This window comes from Melopsittacus undulatus, chromosome 4 (assembly GCF_012275295.1).
Source record: "Melopsittacus undulatus isolate bMelUnd1 chromosome 4, bMelUnd1.mat.Z, whole genome shotgun sequence".
NCBI classification, from domain to species: Eukaryota; Metazoa; Chordata; class Aves; order Psittaciformes; family Psittaculidae; genus Melopsittacus; species Melopsittacus undulatus.
This window is the reverse complement of record NC_047530.1, coordinates 96,866,761-96,892,270: the sequence shown is the minus strand read 5'-3', so window position 1 is coordinate 96,892,270 and position 25,510 is coordinate 96,866,761. Positions and strand designations below refer to the sequence as shown.

The following is a 25,510-nucleotide window of genomic DNA, read 5'->3' as shown; positions in this document are numbered from 1 at the left end:
CTGGTCTCATACAGGCTGGGGGTGTGGGTTCTCCCTCGCTGGCACACCATGGGAAGCCACATGAGAAACTGGGGGCTGAAGGTGCACTAAAGCTAAAGGCAGCTGCTGGTTCATGATCTCTTTTCTTTTTTTTTCCTTTTGTAACTTAATTTCCAGCCCTGTGAGCAGTTAGACACCATGTACTCTGCTGAAATAAACTGCATTTATTATTTTCCTCAATCCTGTTCTCAAATATACTCTGACTAGCACAAGGTACCCTAGTCCTGGATATTTGTCTAGAGAGAGAGACAGGGAGTTCCCAAAGTGTCCATCTCCCAAAAGATGTTTTTTGGTTCTAGAAAAACTAAGACACGCAATTTCCATCAAGCTGTAGAAGCTGCTCCAGAGGCTGGTCAAATCAGATGCCATCCCAGCAGGCAGAAATCCCCTTTGTCCATTGTCTCTTCAGCAAACAGAAGAAACATCCACACAATGACTGAGGATGCGTCTGTGTACCACAACACCCTTTGACAGGGAACGCCCTTCGGATTCCCAAATTTCTCCGCACTCATCAATGGATGGGTCTGATTTAGCTGTTGTCTTTTGTATCTTGAGTAGAAGCAAGTCAGAGGAACAGCACACCAGTGAGAACCAGAGCTCTGCAGGTCTCCAAAGACCACAAGAACCTCAGAAACACTTCCCCCAAACTAAGCCCAGCCCTGAGGAGCAGAGAAATGTGTAGAATTATCCTCATTTCACATTATCACGTGAAAAGGAAAGAGAAGTGAATATGACAGTTTTGCAAGCCTGAGAATGAATGTGAACAAGTATCTGTTCCACCATCTGGGAGGAGATGATAGAGGTGAAGGAACAGGGAATACAGGGGGGATGGTAAAAGTTCAGAGACCTATTTTTCTGGAGGGATGCTTCACATTCCAGCAGCAAAACCGAAGGAAGTGGACATGAGGAGTAGATCAGAGAGGGGAAGTAGGAAGATGGATGAAGTGCAAGGCTGGAGGAGCAAACGAGTCAATTACAAAGAAAGAGGAAGGGACTGTGTGCAGAAACCAACGAGGAGATGGAGCTCAGGGGACGAAAGAGCAGCCAAAATGCTCTCAAGGCAGAGATGTTACTGGGATGAGAGAGACAGGAAGAAGTGGAATTTCAGGTAATGATAAAACTGTAAACCTCTGTCCTCTCTATTCAATTATGGCACCTCTGTCACCAACTCTGTCAGGACAACTGAGCATGGCCCTGCTATAGACAACAGGAGTAATCAACTATGTCAAAGCTACAAGCCATTGTTTTTTTGTAGAGATATCAGAAATAACACATGAAACTCAGCTAGAGAGCAAGAGGAGGAACTGCTGAGAGCTGTGGGCCATGCCTGACAACCGGAGAGACAGATGAAAGAGAAACAAAGTGAAATTCCAGCAGTGTATGAAGCAGTGAATGCCCCAGAGGAGCCCAGGAGATGAGCAGGGCCAGAAATGAGCACCACTGGACATTGGTGAAAGGATGAGAGGCTGGCAGTGACATCACTGAGCTGTACTAATGGAGGGAAGGGGAGACAGGCTGAAACTGGATAGACCTTAAACCAATACTCTGCTTCCATTGCCCCATGAGAGCTCTCAAATAAATCCAGAAAAAAACCTTCCTGCATAAATTCCAAGAACAACAGTTAAGTTCTGAGCTCTTTAAGATGGTGATGGAGAGACAAAGGTCTGCAAGCATCACTTGTAAGGTTGAAACCATCCAAACACATGGTCTGCCTGCAGTTTCACACAAATCTGACATAAACCCTATCCCTCATACCAACAATGGCAAGCAAATAGTTCCTTCCCCTGTCTTGAGACCAGTGGGGCAGAAGAAAAATGTTGCATGATGGCATGATGGCTGAGACAAGCATTTCCACAGTTCTTACAGCAACTGAGTTCTTCACCTCAGTGCTGCTTCAGTGCTTGAATGCCTGCAGAAGTGATGGGGAAGGTGTAACATCCATAGCCCAGACACAGTAGTTTATTACCCAGAAACAACTGCAGGGAAGGAGCGTATTTTCATAGGGCAGACATCTCCTTTGTCCTTTCTACCACTATCTGGGTGTTGCCTCATTTCTTCTGCCTCCACAGTTTTCATTCTGTTAGCCCTTTTTAGCAATGTGGAGAAGCTATAAATAAAGCTACACAAGCAATGTAATAGGCATGCAATTGCATGTCTCTTTTATTTGAAAAAATGATGCTTTATTTCCTGCACAATGGAAACTACAGTTTGATGTTACAGCTATTGGATTTTGACTGAATGCAGAAATTTGACTTAAACAATGACATTTCCTCCCGTATTTAGTATTACCATATGTCACTGATTATATATTTAAGTTGCAGAAATGAATTAAATTTCATGGCTTCCTCAAGTTAGATTCTCTTGGAGTGGACTGTCTTTTGTTATTAACCAAGATGCTTGGGAAACAGTTTAAATCAAACAGATTTTTTTGTATGACTTCAGGAGAAAATCGGTTATTGCAAACCGAGTGCTTAACGTCTCATCATCCAGAAGGCTGCATAAAGCTTTGCAAACATGCAGCAACCCTGGACAGCACAAAGAGGTTAATTGAGCACCACAGACTCAGAGATGGAAAAAAATTAAAAGACACGATGCGTTGTTTGGAGCTCATTTGCCTGGGGTCTTATTCCTTCTGCCTCAGAAGTAATCATGTATCCCACCTCTCACTGCTTACTTCACTTACTTGGGGAAAGTATCTTCTCTCAGCTGGCTACAGAGCATTAGGGGCAATCCCATTGCACGTATGTTCTGGCAGAAGCCAGCCTTGTGCTTGCTTGATTTCTTCCAGTTTTCTGGGAAAATAAAAAAAAATAAATTAAAATCCACATTTTCTTTCCTCCTTCTGTTTCCCATCATGATTTGTATTGCTAACATTTCTATCCCCACTACCAGTCCCATGGTGGCTCTTGGCCCTTTTCCATAGGACCAGCAGACAGCAGAACCCCCGGGCTCCCATCAACCACAAAGGAAGCAAACTGCAGCCTGCCTTCTCTGGGACTCTGACTTCAGGCCTTAAAGTCAAGGTAATGTGAGGGACTTTACAAAATTCCCTGTGTCCACACTTCCCTCCTCCTCTAGGTCCTGCCTGGACCCACACAGTCAGGGCCGGAGGAGGACAGCCATCATCAGAGATGTCACCACTGGCAGGGGTTGTGGATGTTGCACATTGTGACACAGAAGCTACAGAGGGAGTTCAGTGGTGGCAAGTGTGGTGTAAATCAGAATCTGAGCAGTCCTGGTGAGTGGGAGGCAGGTTATTATTCCTAATTGAAGAACAATGTCATAAGAGGAGAACGGGTCAAAAAAGACACAGGTTTCAGCATAAGAAGAAAACAAGGGCAGTTTGCTGAAGGACTCACCAAGCAGGATACAGCCAGTATGGGCCTCAGCGAGAGGCTTGCAAATTCACATCATACTTTGCCAAAGACTCAATCAATTGAGCATGTGCTAAAGCTTAGTTTGTTTTGTCTTATTTGGAGCTTTGGAAGATATTTCCTATCCTGACTCATTGAACACACTCCAGCCACACACCTGCAACTTCTGGAGTGCATCCTCTCAGCAAGAGGCTGGCTAGCACGTCGTCACTTATGCTGGGCAAACCCTACTGAAAGCACATCAGACCACAGCTTTTGCACCAGTTTACTTTTACATATAGCACATGCAAGCTAACATCTGGCAAAAACACAACTATGTCCTGATCAAGATGGAGCTCATCACAACAGATGGTTGTGTAATACTGTAGGACCAGGGCAGCTCCATCCTAGACTAAGTGTTATTCTTCTGCATTTTTACATCCTCTGGCCACATCTTTTTGGGAGCAGAGCTATTGTTACTGAGGTTTTGCACTCCCCTCAAGATCATAAGCCACACTCAACCTACAGGTCACTGCCTAGTCCTAACATCCAGGCTATTTTGCTCCCGTTGAGGTATCTCAGTACATGAAGCAGGATTCTGACACAATTGTTTCACTGTATGTCAATATAACAAGGTTAGTAACACTCTGAACCAGATAATGCCTCCAAGCACACAGTAGCTCTGCCAGCACACACACAAGCACCACCGGTAGTTACCAATCTAAAAATAACATCTGGTGTCCATTTGGGGATAAAGGATAGAAAAGCCAGCAAAGAGCAACCTCCAGTGCCACCTCGAATTTCATCCTAAAGGGAAAAGTGCTCAGAAGAGAAAATCCAGCATCGAAAGGAATATTGCTGCGACTCTTGGAAGATACAAGGTGTGACCAACAGTCTCTGCAGCTTTAGACAGTTATTGTCCGAGATTGTTTTTTTTTGCCAGAGGTTTATTTTGCCAGCAGAAGTACGGAGAGAGATTGCCACCTTGTGGTTCCTCCTCCAGCAGTGCCATGGTGTGGGGTTTTAATTGCATTAGCCTAGACCAGTGGTTCCCAAACTGCTCTCTGAGGGTTTCTGGTGACAAAGGTACTATGGACAAGAACACTTTCCAAGTACTTACTTAACTAAAAAAGCGAGCCTGTAATTCACAGTCGCCGGTTCCTATACTGAGAAACTTACCAACAGAAAATATTTCAGGAATCTAACCTGCAAGTTAATAAAGACAAGTACTGACTGGCAGGGGTACACAGCTTCCAAACAGCGACCCAAAACGCTGTGTGATTCATAAAAAACAGATTATCTTTATAGTATTTTCAGCATCAAGAAATCTGTGGGAAATCCAGTGCTGATGACAGCCTCCAGTTTCACAAATTTGGGATGGTCCCAAACAGGAGTTCCCACAGGGCCCTAGTGAGGAAGCAGCAGCCATGCGCTTGTCCCCACCACCTGCAGAGAGGAAAGCAGGAGCAGATGGAGCTTGTCCCTAGTCACTTCGGGTACCACTTAAGGCAGTTTGCAAGATGTAATCTCGGGCAGTATAAGTTGGGGTAAGGTATGCAAAAGGAGGCTGTCAGCTGGCTCCTCTGTATGTTACACCCTTGTAGATAGAGCAGCAGGCAGAGTTTCCCCACTGGAGCTTAGAGGTAGCTCAGAAGGGAAAGATCAAGAAGAGCGTGTGAAGCAGCACAAAGCTCCTGCAAAATGCCAGGGAATTAATCGAATTTGGAAAAAAAAATTACCTGCCTCTCCCAGGAGGGGGAAGAGCCTCTCCTAAAGCTGCAAGGAGCACAGATCTCCCTGGCAGCAATTCGTGCCTATCTGCCTGCTGACATACTGACACAGAAAGTGGCCCATTTTCATGGGTGCACTAATGAGTGAATAATGAGAATTTTCGGAGCACTTCCTTTTCCTCCATGGCATTTTCTGATTGGCTTCCTGCTTTGCCACCAGTGAGACTGTAATAGCTGTTAAGCAGTCAACTCTTTTTCCAGTTCCCCAGCCTCGTTTCGAGGTTCTTGTGGATGTTGGTCCACGGAAGACCCGAAAGTTTCAGAGTCTGAGGCACCGTCTTCAGCACACACTTCTGAAGCCGTTTGTGAATCACATTCGTCATGAGGTCTAGACTGGAGAATAGCTGTTAGTCACCGCCTGCTGCATTTGTTTCCTAGCAAGACTGCAAAGCTAACGACTAACCCCCTCCCATAAGAATAAATAAATAATTAAAATCGCTCCCGCGGGAAGAAGGGAAATGAATTTGAACGGAAGAGCACAAGAGCCGGGTCTCAGCAGATAACAGAGGGAGCCTGACTGCAAATCCCTGCTCCACAGAGAGGGTGGGAGCGGCGCCCAGGCAGCGCCGCCAGCCCCGCACCAGATGTGGGGTGCGCTGGATGCCGCCGGCCGCAGGGATGCTCCCGCGAACCCCCCCCCCCGGCAGCCCCGCTCCGCCGGCCCCTCCCGCCGCGGGCCGGCTCCCGGTTGCACGTGGCGCGGCGGCTGCCCGCCCCCCGGCCCACGTGTGCCGCCGCGCCGTGCCGTGCGGTGCCGGCTCCCCGCTGCAGTCCCGGGGCGGCCAGCGGGCGCTGCGGTGCCGGTGCAGCGGCATGGCGGCGGGCCCGGGGCGCAGCGGCGGCAGCTGGGGCCGGAGCCGGGGTGCTGTCCTGCTGCTCTTTTTCTCGCTGTCTCCGCGGCCGCCGGCCGGGGCCGCCTGGCTGCTGGGGCTGCGGCCCGAGGACACGGCTCCGGGCCGGGTGTCCCTAGAAGGCGGCGCGGTGCAGGCGGCGGAGGGGAGCCGCTTCCTCCTGCGCCTCTACTTCCAGCCGCCGCCCGAGGGCAACGGCAGCCGTGGGCCGGCGGAGGAGCGGGAGCCGCGGCTAGTCTTCATCGAGGAGGCGGCTCCGGCGGCGGCGGGGGGCAAGACGGCGCGGGGCCCGGCGGAGCGGTGCCGGGAGCGCAGCGCCTGGGCCTCGGACGTGGAGGTGGTGGGGCCGCTGCGCTCGGGCGGGGCGGCGGGCTCGGCTCTGGCCGAGGTGCGGGTACGGGAGCCGCGCAAGGGCGAGGCGGCGGCGGCGCCGGGCGGGCGGCTCTTCTCGCTGTGCGCCTGGGACGGGCGGGCCTGGGCGCACCACGGCGCGGCGGGCGGCTTCCTGCTGCGGGTCCGACCCGCCTCCCCGGCGCTGGGCGTCTGGCTGCTGCCGCTGCCCGAGGCGGGCTGGCTGCGGGCGCTGGGCGCCCTGCTGCTGCTGGGGCTGTCGGCGCTGTTCAGCGGGCTGCGCCTCTCGCTGCTCTCGCTGGACCCGCTGGAGCTCCGCGTCCTGCGCAATAGCGGCTCTGCCGCCGAGCGGGAGCAGGCGCGGCGGGTGCAGGCAGTGCGCGGCGGCGGCGGCACTTACCTGCTGTGCACGCTGCTGCTGGGGCAGGCCGGGGCCAACGCGGCCCTGGCCGGCTGGCTCTGCGCATCGCTGCCAGGCGGCGGAGCGGCAGCGGCGGCCGCGGGGCAGCGCGGAGCTCCCTGGCTGCCGGTGCTGCTGTGCACCGCCGCCGTCTTCCTGGGCGGCGAGGTGCTGCCCTACTCCGTCTGCTCGCGGCACGGGCTGGCCATCGCCTCCCGTACCTTGTGCCTCACCCGGCTGCTGATGCTGGCCGCCTTCCCCCTCTGCTACCCGCTCAGCCGGCTGCTGGACTGGGCTCTGCGGCAGGAGCTCAGCGTCTTCTCTACGAGGGAGCGGCTGCTGGAGACGCTGCGCGCCGCTGGCCCCCACGGAGACCTCGTGCGGGAGGAGTTGGCTATGGTGCAGGGAGCGCTGGAGCTGCGCACCAAGGTGGTGGAGGATGTGCTGACACCGCTGGCCGACTGCTTCATGCTGCGTGCCGACGCCGTGCTGGACTTTGCCACCGTCTCTGAGATCCTCCGCTCCGGCTACACCCGCATCCCCGTCTATGAAGGTGACCGACGTGATAACATTGTCGATCTGCTCTTCGTCAAGGACCTGGCCTTCGTCGACCCCGATGACTGCACCCCCCTGCAGACTGTCACCCGCTTCTACCGCCGCCCGCTCCACTGTGTCTTCAACGACACGCGCCTCGACACGCTGCTTGAGGAGTTCAAGAAGGGTGAGGCCACCGGGCCACCACCCCTTGGGCTCCCCCTGCACCCCTCTGCACCCCCAATGGTTCCCAGGTCAGCAGCCCCCACGGCCCACCCTGCGTGGCCTCCTGGCTGAACCCGGCAGGTACCAGGGATGCTGGGGGGATTTGTGCCCTGCATGCGCTGGTGTGGTGGTGACCCTGGTGCCACCTGGTGGAGCAGCCTCGGGGTGGATCGGGGGCCTGAAATCCTGGTCGTGCCTGTGATGTTAAGGAGACTGTAAGAGCCTTTGGCCTCAGAGGTTGCTGGCTCAGAAGGTGAGCCTGTCCCACAGGGCTGATGCCTCTGCGGGGTCGTGGCCTCATGGGCACAGTGCCTACCTTGCACTTCTGCCCAGGCAAGGCAGCATTCACCACTCTGTTCTGCACATAAGAGTTAATGGCAGAAGATAAGATCTTGTGACTTAACTCTCGCATTTTCAGCCTAGCAGTGGGAATCAGGTCTAGGAAATGTTTCTGTGCAAGTGGTTTAAAGAAAGAAGAAAAGCCTAAGCCCTTAGAAAGAGCTGTACTTTTTCTGCAGCTGTGACAGTATTCATAATTCAGCAGCTGCCAGCAGCCCCAGAGATGCTGAGAGCTGTATTTCATTACCATATCTTGAGAATACACACAGCATGTGGTTTCCCCCCTGCTGGGAATGGTGTTTTGCTGCGTGTTACTCAGTACGTCATACTGTGGTGAGTGAGTCTTTAAGAAATGGCTGCAGCGGTGACATCCTGCATTATGTAATGTGGGAAGACAGCATTCGGCTCCCGGGCTGCCTGGGGCTGCTCTGCCGCAGGCAGAGATGATCATGTGAGGAAGGCTAACCTGGTCCCTTCCAGATACAGAGAATGCCTCTCTGAGTTATCTCCCTGCTCTTTGTATAGGCAGGAAGAGAGGAGGATAGAATGTGTGCCAGAGAGGGGATCATCAGATGCATGCAGGTCAGCATCTTCTCTGGAGATGCAGGACTGTGTCCCCACCACCTTGCAGGATCACAGGGAGCAGAGGTCTGTGGCACACAATACTGCCCTCTCAGCAGGACTGGAGACTTCCAGTGGTGCAAATCAGTAAATTCCTTGTTTGAGATTGTTCTCAGGGTTCAAACTGATGAGCTGCAGTAGTCCCTCATTTCCCCCCTCTTCCCCCCGTGCTTCTTGTAATGTAACCAGTTGTCTCTCACCTTCCTAATTCCTTATGTGCTTTGCAGTTCTTTCTTAACTGTGGCTTTCTGCATGACACTACAATACTACTGAAGTTCACCTGAGGTCTCTGCTACCTCTCCCTGGTCTAGAGAGTTTGGTGCTACCAAAGATGTCAGATGACTTTAACACATAGAATCATAGAATCATAGAATAGTTAGGGTTGGAAAGGACCTTAAGATCATCTAGTTCCAACCCCCCTGCCATGGGCAGGGGCACCTCACACTAAAGCATGCCAAGCAAGGCTTTGTCCCCCTTGATCAGTCTCCCCTGCACTTTATCTGATCTAGTTTGGTGTATTCAACTGCTTCCCCCTCCAGAGCTGTTCTAAAGCCTGCTGCACTGTGGATCAACCAACCTCTAGAAATGGATTTGTGGTTGCTTAGCTCACTGCCCTTTACTTGCTGCCCTTCTCTGCTCTGCTTGAAAATGAATGTTTTGTGTGTGTTGCTCCCTGAGCTGACAGGTACATTAACAAGTCTTGCTTCCTGCCCTACACTTTCACTTGCTAGTCCTTATCTCAAATGAAGATTGTCCATCCTTCTTCAGCTTTGCTCAATTAAACTCTTGGCATTTTGCTCCAGGCTCTTCCTCCCTTACATCTTTTTGCCATAATGGCCTCCTGGGGCATTTTGCCCCTATGTAGAACTCTTCCTAACACTTACTTCTGTTCCCATCTCATTTCTTTTGATGTTTTCTAAATCACGTGGCTGAAAAGCCTTGCTTTTGGTCTTGGTGTCTAGCTCAGCATGGTGATCAGTTCCAGCTTTTTCCTGAAATGTTCTTCTCCCCACGTGTTACTGTTCTCTTCCAGTTCATCTTTCCCCTATTTGCAGGCATTTAGTCACTCCCAGCACCCTGTGTTTGTAGAGGCAACCCCCAGCCCAGCCCTGAACTCCTCCTAAAATCTGTTTTCCCAGTTCCAAATACAGGTTCTCATGCTGGCGCCTGCACTGCGATAGATGTTTGCTCCTGGCTGCCCTCAGTCCCATCCCTGCTGTTTCAGCCCTGCTCACTTGACTATTTAATTTCTAAAATAAAGATTTCCCATTTGTAATTAAGAATCTTCATCACTGTCTCCTTTTCTGTGTCCGTTTGAATTATAGTGAAGTTATCTTGTTTGATCCAATCAAGGTTGCTTTCCATGGCCAGGTCTTGTGTGACACCTCCACTAATTAGAGTGTAGGCTGACTGCTTGTTGGTTCAGTGAGTGCTTAATGAAGGCATTCATCACTTTGCACATGCAGGGTGCCTGCAGGACAGCAAATGCTCCACTGAGGCCGTCTCCAGTCTGTTTCTAGGAAATTGAAGTCTCTGGTAAGCATGGGCATTGAGAATCATTTCCAGGTCCTTAGGTCCCAGACAAACCTCTAGAGAAACCTTGCCAGCTTGCTTTTCCTTCTCCCATGGTTAATGCAAACAGGTTTTGTATCGTTTCTTTCTTTTTGTTATTACAGTGTTTATACAAAATACCCATCGCATTTTAAATCTTTCTTTCCTGAATAGCGATGTATACTTCTGATTTGTTTCACTAATGATTAATGTTCTGCCACATCCAATATGCCCAAAATGTCTTTTTTTTTTTGCATAATGAACAAGTAACAAGATTTCTCTGCCAGAATTCCTTTCCACAGTACGCAAACATTTGTTCTTCCTTACTGAAAATGTCAAGTGATGATTAAATACAGCACTTTGAGACTTGCTCACACCTCCAGCAGCACATCCTGGTTTTGTCTCTCTTCCTACTTGACAATATCACACTATCATCCTTGTTTACACGATGCATTTCTTTTCTCTCATTGTGCTATCCTAGCTATGGAGATAATCAGCTTTTTTTCCTCTCTAGTCTTTTATAGCAGGGTTTGAAGGGAGGTTTTCCTTCATTGCTTTCTAGGTATGCTTACACCTAATCTCGTATGGGCAAAGTTCCATCAAAATGCATAATGTTTTCCATGAGCTTAACCCATAGAAGGGTTGCAAATCCCCTCTCCCCCAGCACAACCCTGTGTAGATGGGGTTACACTCCATGGACCTGGGGAAGGACACTTGTGTAGCATCAGCTTGCCAAAACATTTAAATTGTGTGAAAGTAGTAGCATACACTTCGGTAGCACCTATGGAGCTGATGGCACAATGTGGTTACAGTGCCCAAGAGCAGCTCTGAGCTCCTGGTTGACAAAACCTGGCCCCTGCCGCATCACAGCAGAACTGGTCAAAGCCTTCACATCTGCTCCTTCACAAGCCTGCTGCTGCTTGGTATTGTTCAGTGTTTCTTTTGGCACTGATTCCTGGGGAAAGATTTTTAAATTGGGGGCACTAATGGGAACTGGGAAAAACCCAGCAGAGAAGTCTGCAAACAGCAGCAGCGTGTGGGGTTGATAGCTTGGACTCCAACCCACCGCCCCAAAGAGGAGGGCAACTGCAAAAACTGTATTGAAAAACAACATTACAGCAGAGCAAAACAGGTCCAGCTGAAGGAAGGAAACGCTTGTGCTAGAAAATGGTTTTGCATTTATATTCTCATCAAAACTCAGTGGAATGAGCTCAGAAATAATGAAGTCCAAACACCCGGTTTGCCATCTTTTTCAGGCAAGCCAGACAGGGTCATTACAGAAGGCATGCATAGTTGTGCAGCATTTACATTGAAGTGCTAAGTGAAGGACACTGCACAGAATGTATGTCCAGTTCTCTAGAAATAAGATACATACCAGTACAGTTAACTTTGCCACCTGCAGCCTAAAATAAGCTGAAATTACTGAAGGAGTGAAAAAATTAGGAGACAATTCCTTGGCAGTTTGTATTGGTACATCTCAGAGTACCTGGCTTTATTCTAGGCTGCCAGGAGGAAGTGCCTAATGCAGCAGAGAAATAACTGCACCATATTTAGCAAGCTAATCAATGCAGAGGAGCAGATGAGGTCCCAGTAGGACAAACGTCACTTTGGGAGTATGAAGCTAGGAGGAAAGATCTATGCATTCATTCAGTGTGAAATGCTGTGGGTGATGCAGTCTGTTCCTCCTCCACCCCTAGAAGATAACCAAAGCAATGTGTGTTGCAACTTCAGTCTTATGATATAAGAGCTCTCTCGTGGGAAGCTCATCCATGAGGTCCACCTCCTTGTTCTGTAGTGCCTCTGGGAAGTCATAGTCTTATCCCATTCTTCAAGTAATTAATGGGTTTTGTTGACTAATTTCCTGTTGGAGTACCTATACAGCAGTGGCAACTTTCAGCAAGCAATGTCTTGTCGGAGGGACAGTAGAAGTTTGCTCTGATGTTCATTTTCCTGCAGCAGGGCAGACACCGAGGTACCACCCAAATTAGCCTTCTGTGGTTTGGCATCTTCTAGGAGTTACTAAAAGTAAATTCTCCAAAACCAAACTTCCTGACTTAGCAGGAAAACAGCCAGTCTTGTGGAGGGCAGCCCTGCCATAGAGGCTGTCTTTGCTTTTCAGAATATTCCACAGCCTCTGTCAGACTTATACAAATCTAGAGTAGCTGGAGAAGGTGCTTATGCTTGCCAGAAACAGGGGTCAGTACCATTTCAGCTGCTTTTTATACTGTCCTTCTTCTGAGCCTAGAGTCATTGCAAGCACAGAGCATGGCTTGAAATGTGGATCAGCCTTCAAGAGATTTCTGCAGTTACAATGGCATTGTCTATCCCGTACAGTGTACAGGTCCCCTGCAAAGCAACTGCAAGGCTGAGCAGGTGGGGTGCCCATGCACAAAAGATGGTTTCAGTAACTCTGCCTGAAACATTACTTTGTTTTTTGCCCCCAGACTGTGCTAGATCTTCCTGAGTGAATCCTGCTTTACCCGACCCCAGCAAGCCCAGGAACAGGCCTGCTCTGGGAGGGCATTCAGCAAAGCAAGAGGGGAGCCGTGTCATTGGTGAGAGCCCACCCAGCCACCCATCTCCCTATTGGGAGCTGCCAAAGGCACCTTCAGACTGAGCTGTAGGAAAGGATCAAGTGGCCTATGCTACAGACACCAATGAAAATAATTTTGCATTGGCTCTTCAGAAGTTTTTTTAGCTCGAGAAAGCTTCAGCATCCTTGTAGGCTTCCTTAGGCTCCACATAACATGCAAGGGGACCCACCACTTGTGAGCTTGCAGGGTAATCCCCAAGAGGTCAGAACCCTATTGTACAGCAGATGGAAGATGAGACTTTGTCCCCTCTAACCTCCCCCTTATCCTCCTGATCTGTTTTCTCAATGGTAGTACATCAGCTTTTCCAAGTATTCCGTCTTTCCCACAATTTTCCTTAAGATTAAGAAAAGCACTAAAGCCAAGTATGAGAAAGGCTTTTATACCCTGCTAAAGCCAGATGTAGGCAGATGAATTTCTTATCTCTGAGGAAGGTCTGGATTGGATTAGATTAGAATTTACAGATTTTCATTTGCACAGCTCTGATTCACATAGAGTTGGGTGCTCCCGCAGCCTTCTTCATTATTTCCTCCCTATTTAGATGCAAATGTAGATTGTCTTTAGGTGCAACTCCTCAGGCATGTGGTTTTACCCTTGTTGCGGGGTTGTGGTAACACAAGAGCACACGTGGTACCACTCACATGCACATTTCCAGTTTAAATCGGGGTCCCCACTTGCTTCAGATGCAGGTCTGCAAAGGGGCATGGAGATGCTGGCAGCCCCTCACCCAGAGAAGAGCTCTGATTGAAAGCACACAGAAAACAGATTTCAGTTACATCATGGTTCTTTCATAAATCAACCTTAGTTACCAATTACTCTGGGGGTTTTGCCTTCCATTTTGTAGCTGTACATGGTTCGTGGCTTGTGCCTGTACCTTTGATCTCTCAGTAACAGCTTTAGATCTTACTGTAAAATTTATGAAAGTAAATTTCATGCTTATCCCGTGGAATGAGAGACAAGGCTAAAGCATCTTTAACATTCCTCTGGCAGAGCACCTACACAAAAAAAAAAGAGGTAAGGAAGTAGCCTGGGCTATATTTGCAGCACTTTCTTTCCCATAAAGGCATTTCCGTGTGTTCAGACCCTGTTCTCCCACTGGGGAGGACGCTTTGAGGTGGCTCTATGAGCCCAAGGTCATTTAGGCACCTATGAAATACAAAGGCTCCTAAAAACAGGCATGAAAGCTTTAGATATCTATTCAAATGCTTGTTCCATCCAGAAGCTCTCAGCTGTTTATATTAGGTCTCTAATTTAGCATTAACTTTCCACCCAAATTGCTGTTTGAAAAGAGCAGATTTCATGTAGCTCATAAAGAATTTAGTACAGTTGTATCCCATGCTGAGCAGACACTTAATCACCTATAGACTTCCTGTGCGAGAGCAGCCCTGCCGAGGCCGGTGGAGCCATTCGCACAAGTGAAGTTAATTGCCCATTTGTTCTAGCATTTGCCAAACCAAGGCTTTGATTCTCAAGTGTTTCACTGTGCTTTCCTGCATCAGCAATAACCCTGTAAAATTCACATGTGACAGCTTGCTAGTGGGGAAGCAGCTCACCCTTATAATTCATTTCATTTGAGCTATCAAGCAACGGTTACAATAGCACAGTTTTTGGAACCAGTTTTACTGATCTTGAAGCTGGCTTAGATAAAGTTTGGGGTTTTGTTTAAATGATTTATCTCCCTCTCTTGTATTCCCACCAAGGCAGACCTGCAGGGTAATGGCTGCCGAAGAGAATACAACCCCTCTGGCACCTCCAAAAGCTGCTGCTTTTCCTCCTGTGCAAGTGTAGCAGATCCCAGGTCCAGGCAGGGAGATGCAGCTGAGCTTGGCAGCATCCCTAGCCCAGAAGGGAGCAATAATGGCCAGGGAGCCCAACCCCCCCCCCCATCCCTGCTGCCAAACCTACAGGGAGGAAACCGAGGACCCAGCCAGGTCAGGGGGCAGGACTTTGAAAACGACCTCATGTCCCTCAGGTGGGAAATCAGGACAAGTCAACCGTTTCCCAGTGGGGGCAGTGGTTTGCAAGGGCTGGGACTGAGGGCCAGGGCTTCTTGTGGTTATGGGTATCAGCCGGCCAGGCAGGGGCTAGGATCAGTTTGCTTGGTGTGGGCCAGGAGCAACCACATGAATTGCAACCATCTTCTGTTGCTTGGTACCTGCCCCATCTCTAATGTGGGTCTAACGTTAGCCTGGAAACGTAAACCGGGGGTTTATGGCACGGCTACAGGTGTTTATTTTCTGTGAAAATAAAGAACTCTTGAGCAGTCTAACAGCCCTCCTGGCTCTGCCCCCAGTGCAGTGAAACCCTGGGTCTCCTCTCAGGCTAACAGTGCTGGGTTACTTCTATATAATCTCATTTGCTGCTATGTGAATATGGAGCTGGAATCATATTTCTCTGAGGCTGCTGTAGAGTAAATTACAGAGTTGATGTAGGTGTTTGGCCAGAAAAAGAACTGCGTCCATTACTCTCTGAATGCCTTTAAGTAGCACCTAAGCTTTTTGTAAGGGCTCAGTGGTTTTGGGTTGCATGTAAATGTCATTAACAACAAGCTTTCAGCCAAAAGAAATAATTTCTCCCCTCTCCTTGCTCACCCGAGGACTTGGAGGAGGCCAGATGGCCCCAGTGTTTGGGAGTGGGGTTTGGCAAAGGAGACACACTCAAAAGTTGGACTTTGCTAAGATGAAATGTAGCTGTTGCTGCTGTCCTGCGGCCAACTCTGCCGCTTTCTTCTTTTTAAGTCTCAAGTCGTGTTGCTTTATTACCCCTGAACAAACGAGAAGCACAAACCTGGGTATGAAAGGAGTGAAATAACCCGGTCAAAAGAACATGCTGAATTTCCAGTGCCCCAAAGCTATTGATCTGGGGTCTTTTTTAAGTGCATCCCAGTGCTACTTGCTATGATGTTATGTTCTCGTTTCTAATTCTGTAGGCGTGGGAGGCAGCGAGCTGCTCTCTGAAATCTTGCAATAAAAGCTTGGTATGAGGAGAAGGGAATTTATACTGTGGAAAATGCCCAAGCTTTGCTGTGAGAAATGTATAGTGCTGATCTTCATCTGAGAAATGTCACTTGCTCGTCTCAGATCCAGGACAAGGTTATTTGAAGGTCACATGTTCCCCTGCCGTTTGCGTTTGATAGGACTGCCAGGCTGCCCTGGATGTGCTCATCCCTCTCCCTCTGCAGGAATGAGGCAGAAGGCACCAGCAGGCAAAGAGGGAGCAGTGCAGCAGGCAGGAGTCCACCCCTGTTGCATCTCTGTGCATAAATACTGTTCACATCCCCTTGCCCTGAGCAGCAGGCGAGTTTGTCAGGGAGGGTTTATGGGAGAAGCAGATGCAGAGACAGCCGTATAGCAGAAGGGACCTGCTCCCCCTTTTGGGTGACCATTGCTGCTCCAGGAGCTCAGCTCCAAGCCCACGGGGAAAATGTGTTTGCATCTTCCTGGAGGTGCCTGCAGTGCCCATGGTACAGCTGGGTTTGTGCAGGCATTGTGACAGGAGACCCTAGGGATGCAGAGCAAACAGAGGGAGCAGAAGTTGTTGGCTGTGGTGCTCATGAAGGACGTTTTTAATGTTTTAAATAAAACTAGAGGTTCAGATCCCTGTGCCATGGGGCAGTAAGAAAACCAGTGCTGTTCATTGGCAGATAGAAACCCAAAAGTTATTTTTTGGCTTGGGATTTGGGTTCTGGTCAAGCTGCTGAGCAGGAACATAAAACAGAGCAGACAATAAAGGAAGGGAGAAGTTGAAGAAGTCAAAACAGCTTACAGAGTTGGACATGTGAAAGCAAATAGCAATATTTCAAATATGCCAAAAGTGAGAAGTGTGAGAATGTGTCAGCAAAGCTGCCAGTTTACTGGGGACAAGTGAGGAAGCTGAAAACGTGATTGAGAAACACTGACTTTCAAACAGGAGTCACCATCATTGCAGCTGAAGGTCCTGGTCCCAGTTTCCTTGTTCAAGGCAATAGATAGGGGGTGCTGTCTAGGGCAGGGGTCAGAGAAGACATTCAGGTGCAAGCTGATGGCTTGGAAAGCCTTTGCATCCAGATGGTTCACCGAAGAGTTCTGCAGGAGCTGGGCTGAAAGCTGCAAACAAACATATGCATTTCTGCATTAAAACCAGCTGCTGTTCCAAGGAGCTGGATGCTTTGTGTGTGTTTTAAGAAAAGCTTTAGGATTGGTCCAGACACTGATGGATAGAAATATGGGGGGAGGCTGGTCCTGGCAATTTGATAGGAAGGATAATTAACAACAGAATGAGAAAACACCAGGAGGATGAGGAAAACCAGCAGAGCCCAAGGACATGCTCACATTTCTGTGTTGGAGGATGCCGTCTCATTGCTGTGTTAAGAGTTGTTTGTGCCAATGAAACTGAGGGTAAGCAAGAAGCAGCTGGTATAACATACACATCATTCCTGCACAGGAGGCTGTCAAAGAGCTAAGCAGAGTGACTTGCAGCAGGGTGCCTGGGTAAAGAATCACAGAACCGTTAGGGCTGGAAGGGACCCCTGGAGATCACCCAGTCCAATCCCTCTCCCAGGCAGGGCCACCTAGAGCAGGTTACACAGGAATGTGTCCAAGCAGGTTTTGAATATCTCCATAGAGGGAGACTGCACAACCCCCCTGGGCAGCCTGTTCAGTGCTCTGCCACCTTCAGCATAAAGAAGTTCTTCTTCATATTCACGTGAAACTTCCTGTGTTTTAGTTTGTGGCCTTTGGTCCTAATCCTGTTGCTGGGCACCACTGAAAGGGTTTGGCACCATCCTCCTGGTACCCACCTTTGAGATATTTATGTGCATTCATGATAACCCCCCTCAATCTCCTCTAGACTAAACAGGCACAGCTCCCACAGTCTCTCCTCATAAGAGAGATGCTCCAGACCCCTGACCATTCTGAAAGAAAGCAAGCCCCAAAAATGAGCCAGTCAGAACCCTGTGACACCTGGGAGTCAGCCTGGGGAGTAGTAGCCCTGTTAGGCTGGGCTGTGTGTGCAGCCCTTCTCTTTGGGTTAGCACGGTTCGGATGGCTTTCAGTGCTTCTGAGGTCTGGCTGTGACCTGTGCCTCCCACCAAGCCCTGCCCCCCTGCCAGCCTGCCGTGCTGGGACCCCTCTCACCAGGCCTGGGGGCTCACTGCTGCTCTGCTCTTCCCCACACAGGGAAGTCCCACCTGGCCATCGTGCAGCGGGTGAACAACGAAGGGGAAGGAGACCCATTCTACGAGGTGATGGGCATTGTCACCCTGGAGGATGTCATTGAGGAGATCATCAAGTCCGAGATCCTGGATGAGACGGATCTGTACAGTTAGTGTCCCAGAGCAGCTACTGCGGTTGCAGGAACCAGGGTGGGAGCCCGCACAGACAGACAGACATGTGGGTAGGAAACAGGCCAGAGCAAACTGTGGTCCTTCCCCAAAGCAATTAACAGTCATGGTGGGAAAGACAAGGATAATGGATAGATGTCAGGGAGTCTTGAATGCTGAAGATAGAAAAGCACCAGCAGCTGGTGGCTGGGCAGGCCCTTACTCAGGGGCACGTGAATTGGGCATGAAATGCTCATGGGTGGTTCCCAAGCTCCTTCCAATTCTGAGTGACACATCCAGCCAGGGCAACCCAGGACTTGTTCCTGAGAAAGAAGTGTGTTTTACCACCCTGCTCCCTCCCCAGGGAGCTGCTCCCAAGGCTGGGACGCATGGCAGATTTTGTGTGCCCCGCTGCTCCAGCTGCTGCTCCACAGCAGCCCTGCCATGGGGTGCAGCAAGATGTGCCTCTCTGTATACATGTGCATGTGGTATGGGCCCTGCAGCTGCAGCAGCTCTGTGGCTGCTGCATGCAGGCAAATGCTTTGCTCTCTGCCCTGCAGCAAACAATCGGAAGAAGGAACGTGTGCCCCACCGGGGACGCAAGCCCCAGGACTTCTCCATCTTCAGGCTCTCGGACAGTGAGATGAAGGTGAAGATCTCCCCACAGCTCCTTCTGGCCACCCATCGGTTCATGGCAACAGGTACCCTTGCCCTTGTGCAAGCCCTGCATCTCCCTGCCATAGCACCACCCCTGCATGGCAACCCTGAGCCATTCTTGGGTCAGGCTCCTCTGCTCAGTGAGCGGTTTCTGCCTGCCTGGACCCAGGTCATCCCACTGCCCCACCAGCATGGGTCTGGTTGAGGTCCCTTCCATGCCACAGGGTGCTGAGGCTGCAGGAAGAGCGACCATGAAGCTTAGAGGATAAGGGGCTCTTGGGAACCCCATCCCTGCTGAGCAAGTGTGTGTTGCCTCCCCTCTAGAAGTGGAGCCTTTCAAGTCCCCCTACCTGTCTGAGAAGATCCTGCTCCGGCTCCTCAAGCACCCCAACGTCATCCAGGAGCTCAAGTACGACCGCAAGAACAAGAAGGCAGCAGAGCATTACCTCTACCAGCGCAACCGCCCTGTCGACTACTTTGTCCTCATCCTGCAGGTGCCTGGGGCAGCAGGGAGTAGAGCATGGCAGGGGGTGGCCTGCTTCTCCTCACCACCTTGCTCTGGGCTGCCTCTGCCAATGAAGATGCCCTTCTTCTCATACAGGGCAGCGGGGTCCCTGCAGCCCTGGGTGGGTTGGTGGCTGGGAGTGCAAGGTGCCTGTCTGAGCGGGTTTTCCTTCTCCTTCCAGGGGAAAGTGGAGGTGGAAATTGGCAAGGAAGGGCTGAGGTTTGAGAATGGGGCATTCACATACTACGGTGTCCCTGCCATCATGGCTGTTGTTTCCTCAGGTAAGGGCTCTGTGAGGTCACTCCAGCCCTGCCCTTGCTTCTGCAGCCTCCATGGGGGCTAAGCTGCGGCTGGCTGTGGGGTGGGGTGGCCCTGCTGCAGGGTGTGGAGCAGGCTGGAGTCCTTCCTCTGCGATTCCTACACCTCCAGCTCTCATTTCAGATAATGATGTGCGAAAAGTGGGCAGCCTGGCTGGATCCTCCTTCCTATGTAAGTATTTTGGGACAGGTTGGAGCTCTAAAATCTCTCCTCTGCATCACAAGCTGCCTGGAGGAGGGATGGGTTTGCACCCTGTGCAGAGCAGCTCAGGCTCTCCACTGAGATCACCCCTTTGAAAAGCTCAGTGGAGAAAGACCTGAGGGGCTGATGCCACCTGCAGAAAGGACATTGAGGTCTTTTTGAGGTCTCAACTAAGTGCTGGATCCCTTCAGGTGGATCCCAGCAGGCTGGTACTACAAGGGGCACTGCCCACGGTGGCAGCATGGTGATGCAGATGGGAGCAGTAAACGCTGTGAATTCTGGCACAGTGCCTCTGAGTCTCAGTGTAACATCTCTGGACCCATTTGCGTTCCTGAGCCTCGGAGAATGAGCTGAGCATGGGTCCCACACGAAGGGAATGCTTGGGAACTGCAGAGATGAACCTGTGAGCCATTTGCAAGTGTTGGTGGGGGAAATCAGCTGAGTTAAAAGTAGATGCCCCCGTCCAGATAAATTCCGTGCCTGCAGAGATAATGGGTTACCGAGCAGTTTGCCTGCAGAGGGAGCTCTGATTTAGGGGAGACTGTGCCCTCCTTTCTTTGCTGATCACTCCTGCAGATGGTTAATCCCTGGTGCTTTAGGAGTGATTGGGTAGAGGTGTTGCTCACCCCTGGTCAGGTACATCCCTCTTCCCAACCCCAGTTGGATGTGCAGTGCTGATGGTACAATGAGAATGTTCTGGGTGCCTATAATCAAAACAAGAACCTGTCAAGTTTAACCTTTAGGAAAGTGTAGGGAAGAATGCTGTTGAGAGAACAGGGAGTCCCTTAGGGCAGGTGACTGTCATTCCCATGGCTCCAGTCTGCGTGCTGCTCTAGGGTTCACCTATTTCTTGCTTCTTGCTTCCATTCGAAAGGCTGGCTCTGGACTGCTGGATTATCCCTCAGTGCTCATTTCCATGCATCTGCAGCATGCTCAGTTTGAACAGAGGAAATCAACAAAGTGGCTGATTTTCCCCAGGATGTTGTTGCATGCTCCAATGCCCTGTGCCCTCAGTGACCATCCCCAGGGCTCCTCAGAGGGTGGTGCCCACAAGCATCAGGCAGGGCATAAGCCACAGTGGGAGCAGTGTCAGTGCAGCCACACATATCCACAGTGCTGCCCGCTGGGACACTGCTGCTCAGGGAACATTTGCTCCCTGTACTCGCACGTGATCCTGTATCATGGGGTGTTTTCCACCATCCAGCCACTCCTGCCTGCCCTGGGGTGTGGGCTGTGTCACACCCCTGGCAGTGAGGAACCATGGTAGGCACAGGTCTCAGGGCATCTCCCTTGTCAGGGCGCTGTCCTCCTTCTCTGTGAAGCAAAGCCCAGCACAAGTGAGTGTGAGACAGCGGAGAATTCAGACTTTAACCCTGGAGCATTTAACACTTCTTTATTAATTAACCATTGTTATGCAACTGTTTAATCACCAGGTGATCTTTGGCATTGGTGGCACAGGGCATTGCTGCCGAGGGCCAGGCACTGAAAGCAGGGGGAGTGCTAGTGGTTATCAGCCCATCCTTTGCTTCCAGTTGGATGAGGTTGTTCTGGGAAGCACTTCAAGCTGGTGCTTTTGCTTGGACTTCTATTTGCAGCAGGTTTTGACTCAGAGGAGGACATGAAGAAGAGTTACTGAGGAGTAACTGAATGGGGAGATTGGAAGGAGGGAACTGTAAGGCACATTTCCTGGGGGTTTTACCTTTGAAGCAATTTAGAAACATTAGTCTCATAGGCAGGAGATGGTCCCTGGAGTGTTGCTGCTGTGCTGCAGGCACAGTGGCTGGAAAGAAGGCAGTGCACCTGGGGCAGGAGGGACAGCAGCTGTGGGAAGCATGTCCATGGCTTGAGAAAGCAGCTGGCAGCCGATGGGTGGGCTCACATCTTCCTGTGGATATGCCACTCAGATGAGTGCTGCCAGTGGTGAGAGCAGAGATGTGGCACTGGGAGGTGTTAATGAGTGCATTGCCCAGGGATGCTGTGGAGGGCAGTGGGGCAGCTCCCTGCAGGCAGCAAGTCACAGGGAGGGGGAATGCCTATCCCTGAAATTGTCACTGCTGCTGTAACCCATAGCAGTGAAACATGCAAAGTGAATGGCCTGTGATTTGCTCTCTGTCAATGGGACAGTGGTTCCCCTGTGGGGTGGCTCTTGGCATCACTCCAAGGCTGTTAAGACCCCCGTCAGGGCCCCGCAGGATGCTGCAGGCATCCCTGGCACCTTTGCATCACGCTGAGGGGCTTCTGCCAGCCTCTGCCTGCAGCTGTGGGGCTGTGTGAGGCAGAGCACATTCACTCTCTGCTACCTGCCTGCACACATGGAAGCATCCCAGATGCAAAGCACAGCCACTTGGCTTAGCTTCTGCCCATCCCCCAGGCGACGCAAGCTGACCACAAAGTCCTGGCAGCGGGTGGTGAAGGGATGGAGCAGGGTGCCAGCACTCAGCCCATGAAAGATGCTTTCTGCCCAGGCTGTGGCTCTAGGGAGGTATGTGGCTGGGCAGACAGGCCTGGCAAGAGCTGGTTTCCCCCAGCCTCACCTCTGGTTACCTTGTCACAAAGCAGCCCATTGATTTACAGCACTCAAGTCTGTGTCCCTGCCGGTGTCCTTGGCCGCAGGGCTGGCAAGTGCCTCCCTGGAGCAGAAGCAGGAGGGTATAAGAGGGGTGGGAAGTGGTGATGGAGGCAGTGTGGGAGCTCAGCCCAGGGCTGCTGACACGTGATTCTTTTTCTCATTCTTCCTCTTGGTCTGTGTGCCACCTCATGTCCACCCCTTCCTCCTTCCCTCCCTCTCTTCCTTCTCCCTGCAGTGCCTGTCTCAGTGTCCCGTACCTTCGCCTTCAGCAGAGGGGACTCACTGGCTGGCTCTCCAGGTAACACGGCTTTGGGCAGGGATGTCTGTGTGTGCCAGGATCTTTCCAGCTCCCTGTGCATGGTGCACCAAGGCCCCTGCACCCTGCATGCAGGGTAGCACAAGGAGAGGAGCACCCATGGCACCCCACACTGGCAGCCCCTCACTGGTTTAGACACACCAGCAGCCTTTCCAGTATGATGTGAGCCACAGGAAGAATGGTATGGGGACAAGTGGGGAGCCATGGACAGCTTGGGTTTTCCTTGGTGTGCAGCTCCTGTACTTTCCTGCAGTCAGTGTTTAGATTTTTTCGCTACTTGCTGCTTCTGAGACAGCTGCCCACAGCCCTGAATGCACACTGCCCTGCTTCCCTTGCTTTCTAGCAATCTGGGTAATAGAAGAATGTTTTAGCAGCAAAGTCAACAAGTTCTTGATGTCACCTGTGCGGGAGCAAGCTGCCTTTGTTCCCTAATAAATCACTGACCAGACAAAATCTATCACACCCTGTGTCAGAGGCCATCAGTTGACATGAGCAATGGGCTAGCTTGCCCTAGCAGCCTCTGTTCTGCTGGGATGAACAGGAGTGTGCCCTCAAGGCAGGTTAAGTAAACCCCTGAGGGCTGCCAGCTGCAACTGGAATTTGTGCCAAATGCCATGCAGAAGGCCTGTGCTAGCAGGGGAGCTGTCAGTCAGTCAGTGTGATGGGAAGGCAGCAGTACTAACCTCTGCTGCCGGTGCCAGGTTGGATGCCTGCCTGTCCGGTCCCCTTTGGTTTGTGCATGGCTGGCATGGCAGAGTCTCCACTGCCAGCATGCACTGAGGAGGATCCCAGCAGAGGTCCCCGCAGAGCCCCTGCCAGCCCCAGTGCCCGTGGGGCACAGCCACCGGAGGTGACAGGTCCATCCTGCCCCTGCGCCAGCACAGGAGACCCACACAGCACCACAAGTGAGAAGTGAGTGTTTGCCTCTCTGCCGTTCTCTCCCGCAGTGAACAGGTCACCATCGCGGTGCAGCGGGCTCAACCGCTCCGAGTCCCCCAACTGGGAGCACAATGACTACGGGGGCAGCAACACGCAGCTCCACAGCAGCAGCAACAACATCTACACCCCTGACTACTCCGTGCACATCCTCTGCGATGTGCAGTTCGTCAAGGTACAGGCAGGGCTGGCAGGCACTGTCCCACCCTGGGCACCCCTTCCCAGGCACCTTCTTGTTCTGCTGTGTCCTGGGAGCCTGACGGGTGCCCAGTGGGTGCTGGGGAATCCCACACTCCTGCTGGCTTGGGGTTTGGTACCACCAAGTCCCCAGGAGGTCTCGGTGGACCCACTGAGCCAGATGTGCACGTCTGTCTGTGCAGGTCACCCGGCAGCAGTACCACAACGCGCTGGTGGCCAGCCGCATGGACAGCTCACCACAGTCCCCTGACATAGAGGCCTTCGACAGGGATTCAACCAAGGCCTCAACCCTGCGGGGAACCCCACAGACACCAAAGGAGGACCCCACCACCCTCCTGAATGAGAAGAACAGCATCATGTGTGAGTCACCCAGCAGCATCCCTTCCCTGTCATAGGCCAATGCTGCATGTCCCCTGGGGGGACCATGCTGGGATCTGTTGGCAAGATGGGCACACCACTGCTGAGACACAGTTGCACATGGCCTGGGGCATAGGTGCAAGTGTGCAGGCATGTAATTCCTCTCTGTATGCTTGTGTTCCCTGGGGGTCTCTGGCAGTGGGACCTGCTGCTATGGCTGGCATCCTGCTGCGTCTGCCCCAGGCATAGCATCTCCCTGCCCTGCTGCCATGCTTGCCCTGTGTCCCTGCAGGCAACCGCTCTGAAGGACTGCACAGTCCCAGTGAGTCAGTGTTCCTGCGCATGGAGAGCATCCCCTTCATCCAGGAGGAGACGGCTGACAACAAGGAGAACAGCAAGCATCAGAGTGAGTCTGGAGGCGGGACATTCACACAGGACCCTGTGGGTGGCAAGGGCTGTGGTGCCCCTGGGTGCTGCAGCCATACTGGGCTTTTGCAGACAGTGAGCGCTGCAGCACTGTCCTGGAGCCAGAGTCCCCGGGCAGAGAGGCTGAGAGCAGCTCAACACCAAGTAGCAATGAGGAGACGCTGGGCAGGAGGCTGCTGAGATCCCTGAGTGAGTGACTCACCCATGGAGGGAACACCAGGGGAGAGCTCCTGGGGACACCCTGTATGGGGCTGATGGGCAACGCAGTACCCTGGCAGTACCCCAGCAGCAGGCAATGCTGCACCTAAGGCTAGCTCAGGTAGAGCCAGTCACCCTGTCCTGAGCACCCTTGCCCCCAGCACCCCCTCTTGCTGCTGCAGGTGGGCGAAAGCAGCGGCCGTCGCTGGAGGATGAGAAGTTGCCAGAGGAGAGCTCCAATCTCGACCCATTAATCACCTGAGCAGCAGCGTGGCCAGAGCACAGTGCTGGAGGCCCATGCAGACTGGAGGTAGGAACCTGCCTCTTAGTGCAATATTCCAGCAAATGAGAGATTGCTCAACAATAGCTTAAAATCAAGTTTCAAGCAGCAAAGACAAATGCTGTGGTTAGGCATGCATGTTGTTGGGGGCTGGAGCAGGGTCAAGGAATGTAGCAGCAGATTCCAACCATCTTTGGGCAGGGAGGGGTGTGGGAGACAGCGAGACCCTGACTCATGTTTTCACAGCTAGAAATGTGTGTCTGCACCAATATTCCTGAGCCTGGCTTGAGAAGATGCTGCAGGTTTGAGCAGCAGCTAAGGGAGGGCAAGCTCCAGCTACCTGTCTGCCTTTGTGTCTTCCAGGTCTGCAGCATGGGGGTCTCCTGCCACGAGGCTCATGTTCAACAGCAGCAGGTCTGCACCCGCTCGCTGCCTGCCCGCCTGCCTGCCCGCTCGCGCCTCCCCTCCCTGCAGGCCTTGTGCAGAGCCCCATCCCCAGGCGAGAAAGGATGTGCCCCCGGCAGGGCTGAACCACCCAGGCAGCCTGGACCAGCCAGATGGAGTCTGAGGGCCCTTGCCCAGCTGCTCCCTGGTAGCATCTGGTC

At 51.8% G+C, this 25,510-nt stretch overlaps 1 protein-coding gene and 1 long non-coding RNA gene across 2 annotated transcripts; one reads left to right on the top strand and one right to left on the bottom strand.

Annotated features, from left to right (window-relative positions):
• Nucleotides 1-2,175: 2,175 nt before the first annotated feature.
• LOC115945665 (uncharacterized) lies at nt 2,176-5,780 on the bottom strand. Its single transcript, XR_004079944.2, has 2 exons — nt 5,132-5,780; nt 2,176-2,831 (listed from the first exon to the last, which is right to left on the bottom strand). It is a non-coding gene; the product is annotated as an uncharacterized lncRNA (long non-coding RNA).
• A 2-nt stretch (nt 5,781-5,782) lies between these two features.
• Nucleotides 5,783-25,436, top strand: CNNM1 (cyclin and CBS domain divalent metal cation transport mediator 1). The gene is made up of 13 exons (XM_031044629.2): nt 5,783-7,505; nt 17,802-17,945; nt 18,505-18,645; nt 18,926-19,095; nt 19,288-19,387; nt 19,548-19,595; nt 22,430-22,492; nt 23,458-23,621; nt 23,827-24,004; nt 24,294-24,407; nt 24,500-24,616; nt 24,808-24,935; nt 25,269-25,436. The coding sequence occupies exons 1-12, from the start codon at nt 5,783-5,785 to the stop codon at nt 24,885-24,887; spliced, it is 3,042 nt and encodes a 1,013-aa protein (XP_030900489.2). The 3' UTR covers nt 24,888-24,935; nt 25,269-25,436.
• The last annotated feature ends 74 nt before the right edge of the window (nt 25,437-25,510 follow it).